Genomic DNA, 14,706 nt, shown 5'->3' on the forward strand with positions numbered 1-14,706 from the left:
ATCTCAGAAATGAAGCACTCTTTTCTTTTCACTAATCCTCACTCTTTGCACATATGAATTCAAACCAATTAACTGGCAGTAAAATACCACTTTTTATTTATTTTTTTTCTTTTGGGAACCACACACAGAACCACAGTGCACCATGAATTTTCTTTACACATAGGCAGCGATATGTAAACTTAATTAAATGACGTCCTGCTACAGTGCTCTGGAAATTATCCACACATTTAAATAACACAGTAATAAATAAAGACTCTGATGGCAATACAGTGTCAGGTTAATGGACTTGCTTTACAGTACAGTGCAGTTATAATAGTGCAAAGATTAAGATGGAGGTTTGATGGTTTCGGACATGTGACAGCTACTCTTAAATGAAAAGGCTGCGAATTAGGAGCTGAATATTTTAAATACATTACTTTTCTTTTTTTGAGTTTATAACTTGGAACCAAAATATTAAATGCTTTGCTGAGTTGCCAAAAAATGGATTCAAAAACTTTGATTTCAGCATCGCACAAATGTCCATCTCCATACTGGTTAACCACACTTTGGCGAAAACGAAAAGTGCACTGCCTTTAGCGGCACTCTCAGTTCCTCCTGGAGTCGTGGGTGGCGACATTTTACCGTTAGCAAACAGAGGCAGTGCATTTTCACATGCTCCAGACAACACTACACTTTTTTAGTGAACAACACGAGTTTCGCTCCTTTCAAGTAGCTCTGTACACCGAAGCAGAGATCAGAATATTTTCATGGTAGCAAATCTAAAACTTCAAGTTCAGACATGATGAATGCGTGGAGCATCGGTCCTTTGGGTGTGACGAGGAGGTAACAGCCTGGGATGCGTTTTTTTTTCCCCCCCCTCTCCTTCACCACAGATGTGTTTCCCTGATCTCTGCTATCACCTGACTGGCCCTCTGCAACGCCTGTGGACAAATGTGAACAAGTATTGAAGCGACTGTACACTGGAGAAAACTTGAGCACTGCTCAAACGTAGGAACCTGTTACCTGTAGCATGTCAGCGGCTTCCTTACGCCGCTGGGCCATGTCTTCAGACTCGGTCAGCAGGTCGTTGAGGAGGCCAGATTTATACAGCTGGCCAACGAGCTCGCTCTGGAGGCTGTCCTTCACATGGTTGACCAGGAAGTGCATCACTGCCTTTGGCACGCTGCCGCAGAGAGAGAAAGAGGAAACAGACCGAACAGATGGTTGAGAACAAGGCGGCAAGATGGCCCGGCGATGGCGTCGTTTCCCCAGACGGAGGTGGCTCGACTTTGAACCGCCAGGTGGCCATGCCTGTCCGAGGACTGAGCTGTTTAAGCAGGAGCTAAATATGATGGATTTAATCTTCCTGAGCTTTAAAGGGCACTTTCTGCTCCCAAGAGGAAAGGGAGGCATTTTAAAGGACGGTGTTTACATGTCCTGTAGTGTCGGTCGCTGTGCTTTCCAAATTTCCACTGTGTCTACTGAAATTAATGTGTAGAAACAGGCCGCCAATACAGACGTCACGTAAAACGTCACAGCAAAACACTTCTTTCTTAAAATTCTCACAGCTGCTCAAGTTTGGTGTGTGCAAAGGCGTATGATTTACATCATTTTCATCCTCATAAACCATTCAGTGACCCCCACCTTGTGCCCTGTGGACGGGGGTGCGTTTACAGCCTGATCCCAGAGATTAGAAATGTTTCATCACAGGATGACAGTGATCACTCAGAACAACTGATTTGTAGCGACCTTTCCCTCCTAGGGACAAAGCATGCACAAAATCAGCAGAACCACCGGATCACCTCAGTATAGTGGGGGAACCGCAATTTCCCATCACCAATGTCTGTATATAATTTCTTTTTTTTTTTTAAAGGCTCATTAGTTTTCTAGAAGTGAATGTATAAATTTTACTCAGACAAGACTTTTTTTAAATCCATTTACTGGACTATTCACAAACAGATTACTGCTCATTTGGCACACTACTGAGCATTTAAAGAGGCAGAGATATTATATGTGAGAGATTTAGTGAAAATAAGGTACAGTGCCTCTGGTTGCTAATAAAAATGATCCAACAAAGCGGCTCGCTGATGCATTTTAAATTCTGATTTCTGGACAACAATGGCGCTCGAGCAGACAAGGGGAATACTAGAAATGAGGCTTCAGCTGCACACACTGTGTTAGCAGATCTATCTTAGTGTTGGTTTTTGGTCTCTTTATGTAGGATTTGATGGCAATAAACAAAAGAGGAGCAGGTGGGAGGGCCTACCTGTCCTGGATGTTCTTGCGGACGATGAGGAAGTAAGACTTGATGAGGCGCTCGATGACCTCACAGTCCCGCTGCTCGCGTGACGACAGCTTCCTGGCAACAGGCACAGGCTGCAAAAGGGAAGAAAGAAGGGAAGGCTAGTGTTTTAATCCCTCAATAGACTGTCATGTTTAATACGAGCCACGCTGGAAGGCCAGTGTTAAGTTACCACATCTAGTAGGTTGACCGCTCCTTTAAGTGGGCTTCCGGGTCCTGAGCCTGGGGCTTCCTCCCCTTTCTTCAGCATGCCCCTCCAGCTTCCTGTGCCGTCCTGCTCCCCCTGAATCCCTGCAGGTGGGGCCTGGGAAAAAAAAAAAAAAAAGAATGATAAAAATGCTTTTCCACTATCTAGAACCCTTAATATCATTACAGTATGACATTTGCAGAAAGTGATGGTTAAAGTAGGACTCATATGCACTGCTAACACAAAACAGGCATGTTAAAAAAAAAAGAGACCAGATTAATCAAATTAAAGTTTATGTCTTTGTGCTGTTAATGAACAAGTTAGAGAGAAAACATGACAAAAGCCATGCCAAATGTTAACTTCAGACATCAATGGCAACACTATCAAAGCAGGTTAGCATGCTTATTAAGATTAAAAACAAAGCACACCTAAGGGGGATGCTTGGAAAAAGTGAAGCAATTTCAACACTGCTACAATTAAGATGAAGGGGGAACCCAGCCACGTCACAAACTAAGTAAGAGGAAAAGTCAAGGGGTCACCAAAGTCAGCACGCTTTATTCCCTGAGGAACATGAACTGTTAGCATAGCTTACAGAAAAAGAAAAAGAAAAGAAAGGAGGATTAATTAGATGGTACGCAGAGGTAGGATTATTCTCTACCTCAAAATGTCTGGAATCTAAAAACAAAAGACTGCACATACAGTATTAAGAGGTTAGAAAGGGAAAGAGAAAGAAATCTTTTTTTTTTCTGTTAGACAAACTTTGGGTTCAACAGACTTCAGGGAACACAATAGTTGTCAGTGCAAGTCCACACAGGCTGAGGGAAAGCAAAATAAGAGCACGCCATTAGCAGACAAAGATCAGAGTGCATGCCAGCAGACCATGCCCATCATCCATCCATCGCTACCAGCAGCCCCGCAGCCAGCCAGGCACAGAGCCAGCAGGCTGCATGTGTGCCCACCTTGGCACCGTCCATCTCTGCTCCAGACGCAGGGGGCTCGCCAGACACCGCAGTTGGGCCGGCCGGGCCTTTGCCAACAGACTAGCATGAATACGAGAGCAGGAATGGGGGAGAGGAAGGAAAAAGAAAGCACTGAGAAGAAATGTGGAAAGACAGAAGAAAAGGAGGCTGGCTGTCGTAAGCTGAGGCAAGAGGAGAGAAGAGATGTGGGATAAAATTCCTTGATGGAAACTATCCGAAGCATTTGCTTCACGGATCATCATTCAGCAGTGCTCCGAGTGATTAACGCCACACAAGTCTCCTTTATACTGGGACTCTGCAGCCTGCGACCAAATGTTACAACACATGAGCTACGGTTATATTTGACAACACAGTCGCTCTCTTTTACCTTATCCCTGGGAACTGCAGCGGGCATCTCCCTCATCCTGTTTCTCCTTTGCTCCTAGAAACATACAAAAACACACGTCTGAACAGTTGATGGTTTTTGACACTTCTTAGAAAGAAAAAAAAAATATGGAAAATAATTTACTGGCAAGAAGATTAGAGAGAAAAAAAAAAAAAAGGGGGTTCGGTCTGAAACCAACCACTTTGCTCATTTCAAACACATTTCATCATGTAGCACTGTTAGTTATTCTGTTTATAATATAAATAATTTAATAGACATGAAGGAAAAACTCAAATGACTAAATTAGAAAAACATATTTACCAAAGTTCACAAAGAGTCATATTGAAAACACAAGTGACCAGTATTCAAAACCCTGTGCATGAAATTATTTGGGTAATAAGTGAGTTTTGAACAGAGCTGGATCACCCGATCCTGCTCTATATCACTTGAACTAAAATGCAATTAAATATCACCAACAGGGGTTCAGTGTAATCAGTTGCTTCTTAATTTCCAAATACTGCCTCCATCATTTTGCTTCCATGCACTTTATTTTCTATATCTAATGTGTTTATTGTTTCCACGTGAGTACGAACCTCTATGTTGTTATTCATGACCCCACATGCGTCTGCAAAGTCCGGGTGTTTGGTGTTGATATAGGCCAGCTCGATTGCAACCAAGTTGTGAACCTGCGGCGAGAATAAAACAGCTTAAAGTGGTTGTACTTGCCGCTAAAACCCAGCCGCAGGAGATAAATGCACACGTGCAAAGAGAAGTGAAGGCGCCGGTACCATCTCGTTGGTGATGGGCAGTCTCTTTCTCAGGAGGGAGGTGACCACTTCTACGATGGCCTCGTGCAGCTTAGGGAATCTCTGCAGCTCCTGCGGGGTGAAGCGGCACGAACGTTAATGATTGCACGCGAGCAAAGGCGAGCTGAGTGCACGCCGGGCCTGTTAGCTACCTGTGTGCTGTAGTTGCTGCAGTGCTGGATGATCCTCTGCATCTCCTCGTGGACCAGCTCCACGCAGCGCAGACTGGGTTCCTCCAGGCGTTTCACCTGCTTCTTTACCAGCAGCTCGAAGGAAACCTCTGGCACGAACAGGGAAGGTCGAGGGCCCTATTGCGGGGAGGCAGGGGAGGAAGTGCTGAACAGATAAGTTGTATGACAGATAAAGTGTTTTTCATCATGTTTTACAACAGACTACTGAACGCAGGTGTGAGAGGACAAGCTGCAGTGATGCTAATGACATCATGCGACAGCTGACGACTCACTGTGGCGTTCCTTATGGCCGTTAGGATATCTATGGTGCTCAGTCCCCCCAGAGGATCCACAGACTCCAGCGTCCTACCGAAGGTCTCGTGGAATATGTAACAAATTCTGGCTCCACCGCACCTGAAAAATAGCAGCGGGGGGATATTAGCTGTGATGTGAACCCCATGGCCTCCGCTCCTGTCAGCTCTTCCCTCGCAGAGGCTGTGCGTGCCTCAACTTACAATTTGGATCATATTAAATGATGAAACCAATGCAGCTGTTTTGCTCATTTCTCCCTGCACCGGATCAACAGCGTCACCATGTGGCAGGTCGGAGGAGTGGCACAGAGACTACTACTCACAGCTCTGCCGTCTCGATGTATTTGGCCGTGCCCTCGATGGTGTTGCAGTACTCTGTGGCAAACTTGGTGATGAGCTGGAGCAAGGTGGCACTTTGGTCCTCCACAGGTTCCCCGTAGCTGCTGAGCAGGGACTGGTACTGTGCTGCCAGGACGTTGATCCGTGTCTTCAGCTCAGGGAGACAGTCTCGAATGTGATGCATCAGTAGCCTGATATTACAACAGCAAAGGGCAGAGCATTACCTTTTCTAGGACGGACAATAGCAACATGCGCTGATGCCTGTAATTAATGCCAGGGCTGCTCCATATCTATGCAGACAGCATCTTCACAGAGGAAGCACTACTTGGGCATTTTCTAGTATATATGACAATGATCACATTCTGCAAACAAATGCAAACTAATCGCTGGTGTTAACAAACAAAAAGCCTCATCTAGCCTAAGTAACACAAAGTAAACAACACTATATACTCTTAAACGCTGCCCTTCAAACCACCATTTTTTTGTCTCTACACATTATGACCAAACATCACCCTGGTTCTGATGCCATTAATTGAGGATTCAAGTCAATGGTCTAACTCCAGAGTACATCAGTAGTGAATCTACAGATGCCGCCTCATATCCAGGGACATACTCAGAGGGAGAGACACGAGGAGGCTCTCACCCTCTATAAATCTGAAAATCACATTTCAATACACAGGTAAATAAAAACAACCTCCATCTGCAATATTAAAGTGATATACACATTAATACATCACTATTATCCAGTAATATAACCTAAATGATTCTGACAAGGCTCTGTCTGCATATTAGTAGTTTAATTTTAGGTCTGCAAGGCATCTTATGTAACACTAAGAACTGTGTGTTTGCCATTTTGGGTCTGACGCTGTGGAACACTCTCCCCCTGGAGCCTGGGAGTCTTCTGGGTGTTTTAAGTATCACCTGAAGCCCTGGAACTTTTGTGCTGGAGGTACACATTTTTAATTTGCAATGACTTTAACTGTCTTTGCATTTTAATCTGTGTTTCCTTTTGTAATTTGGTCTTTACTTCTTTCTACATTCATGTGAAGTAACATGTGTAATATATAAGCAGCCCACTGCTTCTGTCAGTCTATGTAATAAAGCTACTTTTAAATTACCCCAAGCATCATTTACACTTCTTGTTTTTATTTTTAGAACTAATTTTCATATGGCCACATACAGGACAGCATAAACACAGGCCCGAGAACAGAATCATCTCCAATAGGCCAATATCAGCCAACAGATACATCATCTGGGCTCTACTTCACCAACTAGCTTTTGAATGGTGCTCGATAAAGAAAATGCAACTTTCTATCATCGTCTCAGTGTGATTTAGACATTAAAGTCTAAATCATCAGGGTGCCGTTACTTTTACCTGTTTAGGGTTCTGGCCAGGTACTTGGTTCCATTTCTGTTGGCAAGTGATGGATATTTCTTCTGCAGGAAAGCGTGTTCATCACGAATTGCATCAGCCACAGACTTTTTATTGTTGATGTCCAGCTGGCTCCTAAAAGTTCAAACGTACCAAAAAAAGAAAAAGGAAAAAACAAAACAAAACAGACATTTACGAGAAAAGGTCTGTTTTACGGTACTTTCTCGTATTTTTCCCAGAAGTCTAATGGTGATTGATGTGCACAAAGACTGAAACGTTTTTATTAAATCTTCCCCCTCGATGGCATGACAGTGATAAAGGAAAACAAACAATAGATCCTGACATTAGCCTTTACTAGGAGCATTAAAAATTGATGTGGCACTCCTCTCTCGACATCTCCACTGAGCTATTCATCTCTGATATGAAATCATACTCATTATGAGTAGCGGTTTGTGTGATGTTTGTGAGACCTGTTGACTACTCCGATTATGCCGAGTTTGACAGGGATCACTCTGCCCAGCAGTACATCCATAGCGTCGGTACCAGCATCCATCAGGTCCAGCTTGGTCACCACAGCCAATGTCCTCCTGCCTGATGAATTACAGTCATTCGCAAAGGGCACCATAACCCACTGCCACTAGATTACACCTTTAAAATACTCCTTATTTTACTAGTTTTAGAACATGGCTCCCATTTGGTTTTTCTTACCATCTGGGTCGACTTCCCGGGCCACCTTGAGGGCCTCCGAGGTAGCCATGTCTGTGTTAGCCGCCGTGACAGCCAGGATAATGCAGTTGGGGTTAGAGATGTGCTTCAGGATTAAATCTCTTATCTGAATCTCGATGTCCTTAGGCTGATCACCCACAGGCACCTGAAAGGAGCAATTCCAATTACAAGCAAAGACACAGCACCCGTTGTTTTGAGTCAGACAACAAAGTAGGAACTTTGTCAAATTAACACGTCCAACCAGAGGGGACCAACTAATGAGGCTAGAATCAAAGCCTGGATACCCTGAGGCTTTCATAGCACACGGTTGAAAAACATTAATTCCCAGCCATCTACAAATATGAAATACACAAAAGCATTGACCAGATGGAGAAATGAACATTGCTGACCAGGCTTATAAGGTAAAGCTTTTTTTAAGGCATTTTAGTGCTCTTTAATGAATAAAACTTTTAAGAAAGGAGGTGTTGTACAATTAATTTCCCTTGGGGTGCACGATGATCAAAGACTTGTCTTGGGGAGCTGGAGCAAATGTTACCTTAGTGATTCCTGGCAGATCAACCAGTGTGAGGTTAACGACATGAGGAGAGAAAATCTTCAGATGAATGGGTTCATCGCTGATTCCCTGCAGAGGGACAAGAAAAGAGGAAAGTGGAGAGTGGATTTAATAGCTTAGTAACTTAGAACTGGGGGGGTCACTGACCCTCTAGAGTCACTGACCTAAACCAGAGTTACACTTTCACTTGCCGTTTTCAAAGCATTTAGTTTAAAAGTTGTGCTGCAGCTGGATTATTTTAATTCTCTGTTTTTATTACTGTATGTACGGCCTGCTAACTATCTTTGCATCAACGCCAGCAAGACAAAGGAGCTGGAGATTGACTTCAGCAAGAAGCCACCAGTGAACATCCAGGGTTTGGACATTGAAACGGTGGAGGAGTACAAATACCTGGAAGTTCACCTCAATAACAAACTGGACTGGTCCACGAACACAAATGACGACTTAGACCCTTATTGTAGGGTCTAAGTCGTCTCCACCTGCTACGGTGGCTGAGATCCTTCGGGTGAACAGGACACTCCTAAGGATGTTTTACGACACTGTGGTAGCGTCTGCTATCTTTTATCCTGTGGTCTGCTGGAGTGATGGAATGGCAGAGAGGGACAGGGGGAAACTCAACAAACTGATCAGGAGGGCCAGCTCTGTCCTGGACTGTCCGCTGGAGTCCATCGAGCAGGTTGGGGAGTAGAGGATCTTGTCTAAGCTATAATCCATCATGGACAACACCTCCCACCCCCTGCATGAGACCGTACGAGCACTGAGCAGCTCGTTCAACAGTAGACTTTTTACACCCACAGTGTAGGAAGGAGCGCTACCGCAGGTCATTCTTACCAGCAGCTGTCAGACTCTATAACACAGTTTAACATCCTTTTGGTTATCTTGTACAGTACATTTTATTCATATCTCCGTACAATTTTTTTCTATACATTGTTACCTGTATATACAAACTTCAGTTGCTTATGTATATAGGATCACTTTGTGTCTTCCTTTTATATTTCCCGCTGCTATAAGAGCTGTGTAACACCCAAATTTCTCATCTGTGGGATAACAAAGGTTTATTCTATTCTGTTCTATTCTAACTCCTAGTTTGACTGTAGGTGGCCCACAGTTTAAAGTTGGGTTTCTGACAAGCAAAATAAGGAAGAAATATCCTATAATGATTTTATCCTCAATGACCCCACGGGCTTTAGAAAATGTTCAACCCTCATCTCACCTTATTATTCCCAGATATTCGCTCGGTTTCATTCTCAATTTCTTGCCTGATTTCATCAAAATCGGTGTAGATCTGTAAAGAAAAACCACAACAACAATATCACAACAAGTATGGCTCAGCAGACTGAATTCTTTTTAGTATCACAATAACACATACCTTATTTTTAGTGTGTAGAAATTTGCCCCACTCTTCAGTGTCTCTGCCTGTGAACCAGAATAAAAACATTCTTAAAGCAGGTCGACACAGGTGCTGGCTATTAAAGAAGCTACTCTGCGCGGGAGCCTGAGCGTGATGGCGGTTAATGCGAGGACTGATGCCTGGTGACATTTACTGGTGTGGTGAATAAAAGCAGCTGGAATCACAGGTAGTGCTTTTGAGGAGGAGGAGGGGGTAGAGCTAAGAAGGTGATGTAGGTTACTAAACATTAAGACACCTGTACAATGCACCTCCTTGAAGTACAGTGCTTTTCACACCATGACATCTGCAAGTTGTTTGAAAGACAGTGATAGAGACAGGATTTTAAAACTGGGGCAGGGAATCTTTCACACAGGATACTAAAGATTACAAGGATGTGTTTGCGTTCCCCCTTGTGTGTGTGTGTGTGTGTGTGTGTGTGTGTGTGTGTTGTATTAAAAAAAAAGAAAAGAAGTTTAAAGACCAAAAAGGGTTATTACAGTTCATACCACCTTCATCATGTTTCCTTGTGTCTCCAGGATCCACGTGGACTAGCTGGAGGATTAGAGGTCTCCTGGTTACAATGCCAGTCCCACGGGGCAGCAAGTCCCTGCCCACCAGGCTCTCCAACACAGAGCTCTTTCCACTACTCTGCAGGCAGAAGTGCATCAAAAAAAAGATATGAGTTAAAGCACCAGAGAGTTGGCTTGTTATAGTTCAGTTTTATTGTTTAAAGGGGACCTATTATGCCCTTTTCCAACCCCATTTTTAAATTCTTGGTAGCTTTACAGCTTTATATCATTCACAATTTATCCTTATTTAGCCTATACAGGGCCTTAATGTAGCTCTTCAGTTCATCTACTGTCTGAAACAAGCAGTTTTAGCTCCCCTCTCTTTAAGGCCAATCTCCTGACTGGCTGCACCTTGCAAACAAAAGATTTGAATATCAGGTCAGTGAGGCAGCAGGAAATGGAGCATTTAACCAGGAAATTTGGTTCATCCAGTCTACCTGTACATACAACCTTGTTATTTGGAACTTCCTCTTTTAGCACAAGCTTGTATGTAGTAGCAGCTTATAATCGGTAAGAATGTTTACTTTTAGTTCATTCTTTGATAGCTTAGGTGTCTTTTTTTAGTTATTTGTGATGGGTAAGATTTACGAATTTCAAACACATATGGAACCAGGGGTTTAAAATATTTTTTAGCAAACTACCTCTACCTCTTCCTCGGGCTATGTCCTAGTTTTAGTCTACAGAAGCTAGATGAGGATGTGGAGATAATTAATGGTGATCAAAATAGACTTAATTGCTCTCGTTAGGTCAGACTCTGCGTATCTGTTTATTAGCTGTCAAAAAGAAGAAGTGACAATTTAGCAGAACTCCCAGACACGGCCTTTGCGTCATTTTGATATGCGAATCGGTATCACGGTGCAGTAAATGCTACTCTCTTAGTCCTCCTACATACATGTATATCATTAAAACAAGGTTATCTGGCTAGCATGACAGCCTGCTGAGCAAAATGCACCCAGTCAGCCTTTTACCTGAGTCCCCACTACTGCAATCTGCGGCAGCTGGATAATATCCGCCCCTACTGTGTTGAACACATCCTGGAGCTTGTTTATGACGGGTATAAGAGCCTCCATGCTCGTGAATGCTGAATTAACCTAATAAACCCGTATTTCTTCCGTGATGGAGCCAAAGTCATTCAATGTCCCTCCGACACCACCATTGCAACAACACCCACCAGACGGCTGAGAGATTTTGTGGGGTGCTGGGAGTTGTAGTTCTCCAATGTTCGAAAACGTATGGCTCAGGATAAGGAAAAGACTACATCATATAGACGCTGAAAATGACGCCACAATTAGTTGTCTTGCGCATGCGTAGACGTTTTGTTGATAAAAAGCTAGCTTCATTCGCCAAGAAACTCGGCTACTTCCCCCCTCCTAACTTTGACCTGCCTGCATGCTTTTGTACCATTGAGTTAGTTTGCTTACCTCTAGTGTCTTCAGTATTTCATCATGCTGCAGTTCCTGGTAAGTTTTATATTTGTATTATTTTCCTTAAAAGTTGACGTCTGTTGCGAAGCTAGCCGAGTTAAAAATGTTAGCATTATGCTAACCGTGCAGCTAGTGCTGCTAGTTTGGATTGAAATTGAAACTGAGTTTCATGATTAGGAATAAATGTCACTGTCAACCACCACAAAGAATCTATCCATCTATCCATCCATCCCATGGTAGTTGTCAGTGCAAGTCAAATCCACTTTATTAATTTATCATCAAGAAGTGTAAACTTTGAAGTTTGCCAGATTTCTGCTCTAGAGCATTCACAATGCCACAATCATCCAGCAAAATCACCCAAGGTCAGACCGTGCAGTGCTTAGAGAAACTGGAATTACTCAGGGGAGGGCTGATGATCTGGGCTTGTTTTGCAGCCACAGTACCTGGAAGCGTGAAGTCATTGAGTACGTGAACTCCTCTCTAAAGTAGTCTATAGTGAAGGGTGAGGCCATCGTTCCGACATCTCATCCTCGGCCAAAATTGTGTTATTTAACAAGGCAATGATCCCGATTACAGTAGCGAATCTACAACAGAATTACTCAGTGTGATGAAATGGCCCAGTTAAAGTCTAGCCTGATTAAAATGCGGTGATGGTACCTTAAGAGAGCTGTGAACAAACGATTGTCAGCAAACCTCAATAAAGTGAAGCAACGCTGTGACGAGGAGTGGGCTAAAATTCCTCTACAACGATGTGACAGACTGATAAAGTAATACAGAATACAAGGCTATTGAATGGGGTGTGCTTAGTTTTTCACAGAACGTTGTGGAATCCTGTGAAATTGTTGTTTTTTTCACACTAGTTTAAAGGGTTTTAATGAACTTTGTTTTTCTTCCAGGCTGGCTTCACCTTGGGAAATGTTGTGGGGATGTATCTCGCTCAGAACTATGAAGTAAGTGTTTTGTGACTTGCAAACCCTTTTTTTTTTTTTTTTTTTTTTTTTTTTCCCAATGATTTAGTGAAAATGTCACTTTAACCCATGTGCTCCACTAACCCCAAACCAAAACGTATCTGGTGTGAATAGATGCTGGCTGGAGCCTTTTATTCCTTCAGTGACTGATGTGTGAAACTGCAGTTTTGTAAGGTCGTTGCCTTTATCTATGTATAGAAACGCATCCTGACTGAGCTATTAAAACACAAACATGGTATATGTGCACATTTCAAGTTTTTGCATTCTTTGTGTTTCTTGAATGTCTTTTTTGAACAACCAGAACATCTCAGTTGGATTATGATCTGGACTCTGGTTGGTTTACTTGTGGGATTTGGGTTATTGTCTCTACACTTTTTTTTTTTTTTTCTTTTTCTTGATACAATTTTAAATTTATTGTTCCCTAAAAGCAGCTTTAAACCATGTTGTTCCCTTCAGTGTGTTGGTGTGCAGTGCAAGTTGTGCAATATTTCAAAGATTTCCATCATTACCATTCCTTGTTGTAAATGGTCCGTATTTAATTGTCTGTAACCAGACTTTGAATGTCTTTATTTACATCTACAATCTGTCAAGTTCAATTTCTATAGTACATTTTAAACGACCTCAATTGATCAAAATGACCAAGGTGCTGTAAAAGTTATGACTTGAGATGATCGTAACACATTTTCTGAGTAATCTTTGTTGTTCCAAAGGGTTCAAATATTTTCTTGCAACTGCATGTTCAGTGCCACTTTCTGCAGTCCTGGCTGTATCTATTATTTCCCACTTTTGTAAGATGGCTACAATAGATATTTAAGTTTGAAGCTTACAGCAAAAATCTGAATGTTGTATTTTTTTTTTTTTTTTTTTATGAAAAATGTACTTTAGATCAGTTAATTTACACTACATTAGTTTTAGTTTGGTGCCTCTAACAAACCACAACCTATACATTTCTCAGACTTTATTACTGGTAGTTGTAATTTGTATCTTTCTCCTCTAGGTGCCCAACATAGCCAAGAAAATTGAAGCTTTTAAGAAAGATGTGGAAGCCAAGAAGAAGCCCCCAGAGTGAGCAAAGTGGGACCGTGTTGCAAGCAAGAATGGACATCCTCTGCAGAGAAACTATTTATTTTAAAGGCTTATTTTGATGTCATGGTTGTACACTTGATAAGAGTTGACCATGTTACATGTATATGAAAATATAAGCCATGCCTGGAACAGTGTTTGTTTCTTCCTTTAGTTTTAGAAGCATACTCTTTGTAAACTGTTTTCTAAGGTAAATAGTGCAAAGACTGGATTTAAAGAATATTACAAAAAAACTAATGGGATCATTTTAATTCCAGTTTCATGGTACTGCTGGTTGACCATTTTTGTTATGCACTCAAGCTATTCAATATGTCCACAGATTTTAGAGTTAAAGTTAATAAAGATTTTCCTTCACACACCTCACAATAACTGCCAAAGTTTTTATTGTTGTTGTACAAACATCATTCTGAACCACACAATAAAGTTGAATATAGTGAAGTCTCATGCAGTTTTACTAGAATTAATTATTTACTGCCTCAAACACTCAAACTGTCATCTCAAATCCATCCAGTAGGTGTCACCATTGGAAGGCAGTTAAAATTCTCTTTGGCAAAATTTATGATTCAGTTTTTCTTTCGTTTTGTCCCCTTCTTTTTCTTCTTTGAATTTGGCCACCCAAATCCTCTGAACTCCAGGCAGTCTGCTGCATTGTGAGCAATGTAGTAGATATTCTCCATGGCTGCTGGGCTGAGGATGTCCACCTCAGTTGTGGTGACTTTGGCACTACATGAGGACCTCTTTTTAGGAGTCTTTGGGCTCATAGTCTTCTTGGCTGACTTGGAACTGTGGGATCTTGATTTCCTGGTGGGCTTTGGAGAAAATACGTGGTTTAATCACTCATCTATAAATATGTTTTTTTTTTTTTTTTACTTTACCATAGCGAATGTCAATCTTGCTTCAGTAAGTGATCAGATTTTCATCTGTAAAACAAGAAATCAGGTTTTTCTCTGCCAAAAAAGATTTAAAGTTTTTAGGACAAAGTGCCTAAAATGATAATAAAATACAATCATTTCATACCAGCTCTCGCCTTGGCACTTTAAGTGGCACTCGAATGGCTTCAGCGGTGACAGTGATACCCCATCTGTTTACATCCTGTTGTCGTAGAAACAGACTGGACTTGCTCATGTATGAAGGGGGTTGGCCTTCCACCGGAGCTTAAATTCTTTTGCTGTATCTGAGACAC

At 42.1% G+C, this 14,706-nt stretch overlaps 3 protein-coding genes across 5 annotated transcripts; 1 reads left to right on the forward strand and 2 right to left on the reverse strand.

Annotated features, from left to right (window-relative positions):
• Nucleotides 1-73: 73 nt before the first annotated feature.
• On the reverse strand, nucleotides 74-11,291 carry LOC146689790 (dynamin-1-like protein). 3 transcript variants are annotated; one of them, XM_085435833.1, is made up of 19 exons: nucleotides 11,017-11,291; nucleotides 9,989-10,127; nucleotides 9,459-9,505; nucleotides 9,303-9,374; nucleotides 8,072-8,158; nucleotides 7,519-7,681; nucleotides 7,281-7,401; nucleotides 6,814-6,945; nucleotides 5,423-5,629; nucleotides 5,082-5,202; nucleotides 4,771-4,926; nucleotides 4,601-4,690; nucleotides 4,406-4,498; nucleotides 3,816-3,869; nucleotides 3,428-3,508; nucleotides 2,454-2,585; nucleotides 2,246-2,355; nucleotides 1,003-1,162; nucleotides 74-920 (listed from the first exon to the last, which is right to left on the reverse strand). In XM_085435833.1, the coding sequence occupies exons 1-19, from the start codon at nucleotides 11,116-11,118 to the stop codon at nucleotides 864-866; spliced, it is 2,124 nt and encodes a 707-aa protein (XP_085291959.1). In that variant the 5' UTR covers nucleotides 11,119-11,291; the 3' UTR covers nucleotides 74-863. The 3 variants fall into 3 exon arrangements, with proteins under 3 accessions (XP_085291959.1, XP_085291958.1, XP_085291960.1); XM_085435832.1 differs by having other exon boundaries at nucleotides 9,986-10,127; XM_085435834.1 differs by lacking the exon at nucleotides 3,428-3,508 and having other exon boundaries at nucleotides 9,986-10,127.
• Nucleotides 11,292-11,365: 74 nt separating this feature from the next.
• Nucleotides 11,366-13,967, forward strand: stmp1 (short transmembrane mitochondrial protein 1). The gene is made up of 3 exons (XM_085435837.1): nucleotides 11,366-11,508; nucleotides 12,369-12,422; nucleotides 13,438-13,967. The coding sequence occupies exons 1-3, from the start codon at nucleotides 11,494-11,496 to the stop codon at nucleotides 13,507-13,509; spliced, it is 141 nt and encodes a 46-aa protein (XP_085291963.1). The 5' UTR covers nucleotides 11,366-11,493; the 3' UTR covers nucleotides 13,510-13,967.
• smkr1 (small lysine rich protein 1) lies at nucleotides 13,594-14,703 on the reverse strand. Its single transcript, XM_085435838.1, has 2 exons — nucleotides 14,541-14,703; nucleotides 13,594-14,332 (listed from the first exon to the last, which is right to left on the reverse strand). The coding sequence occupies exons 1-2, from the start codon at nucleotides 14,646-14,648 to the stop codon at nucleotides 14,087-14,089; spliced, it is 354 nt and encodes a 117-aa protein (XP_085291964.1). The 5' UTR covers nucleotides 14,649-14,703; the 3' UTR covers nucleotides 13,594-14,086.
• Nucleotides 14,704-14,706: the final 3 nt, after the last annotated feature.

Source organism: Copadichromis virginalis, linkage group LG17, assembly GCF_057382275.1.
Source record: "Copadichromis virginalis isolate Kocher_CV1m ecotype Utaka linkage group LG17, C_Virginalis_male_GT1.1, whole genome shotgun sequence".
Taxonomy (NCBI): Eukaryota; Metazoa; Chordata; class Actinopteri; order Cichliformes; family Cichlidae; genus Copadichromis; species Copadichromis virginalis.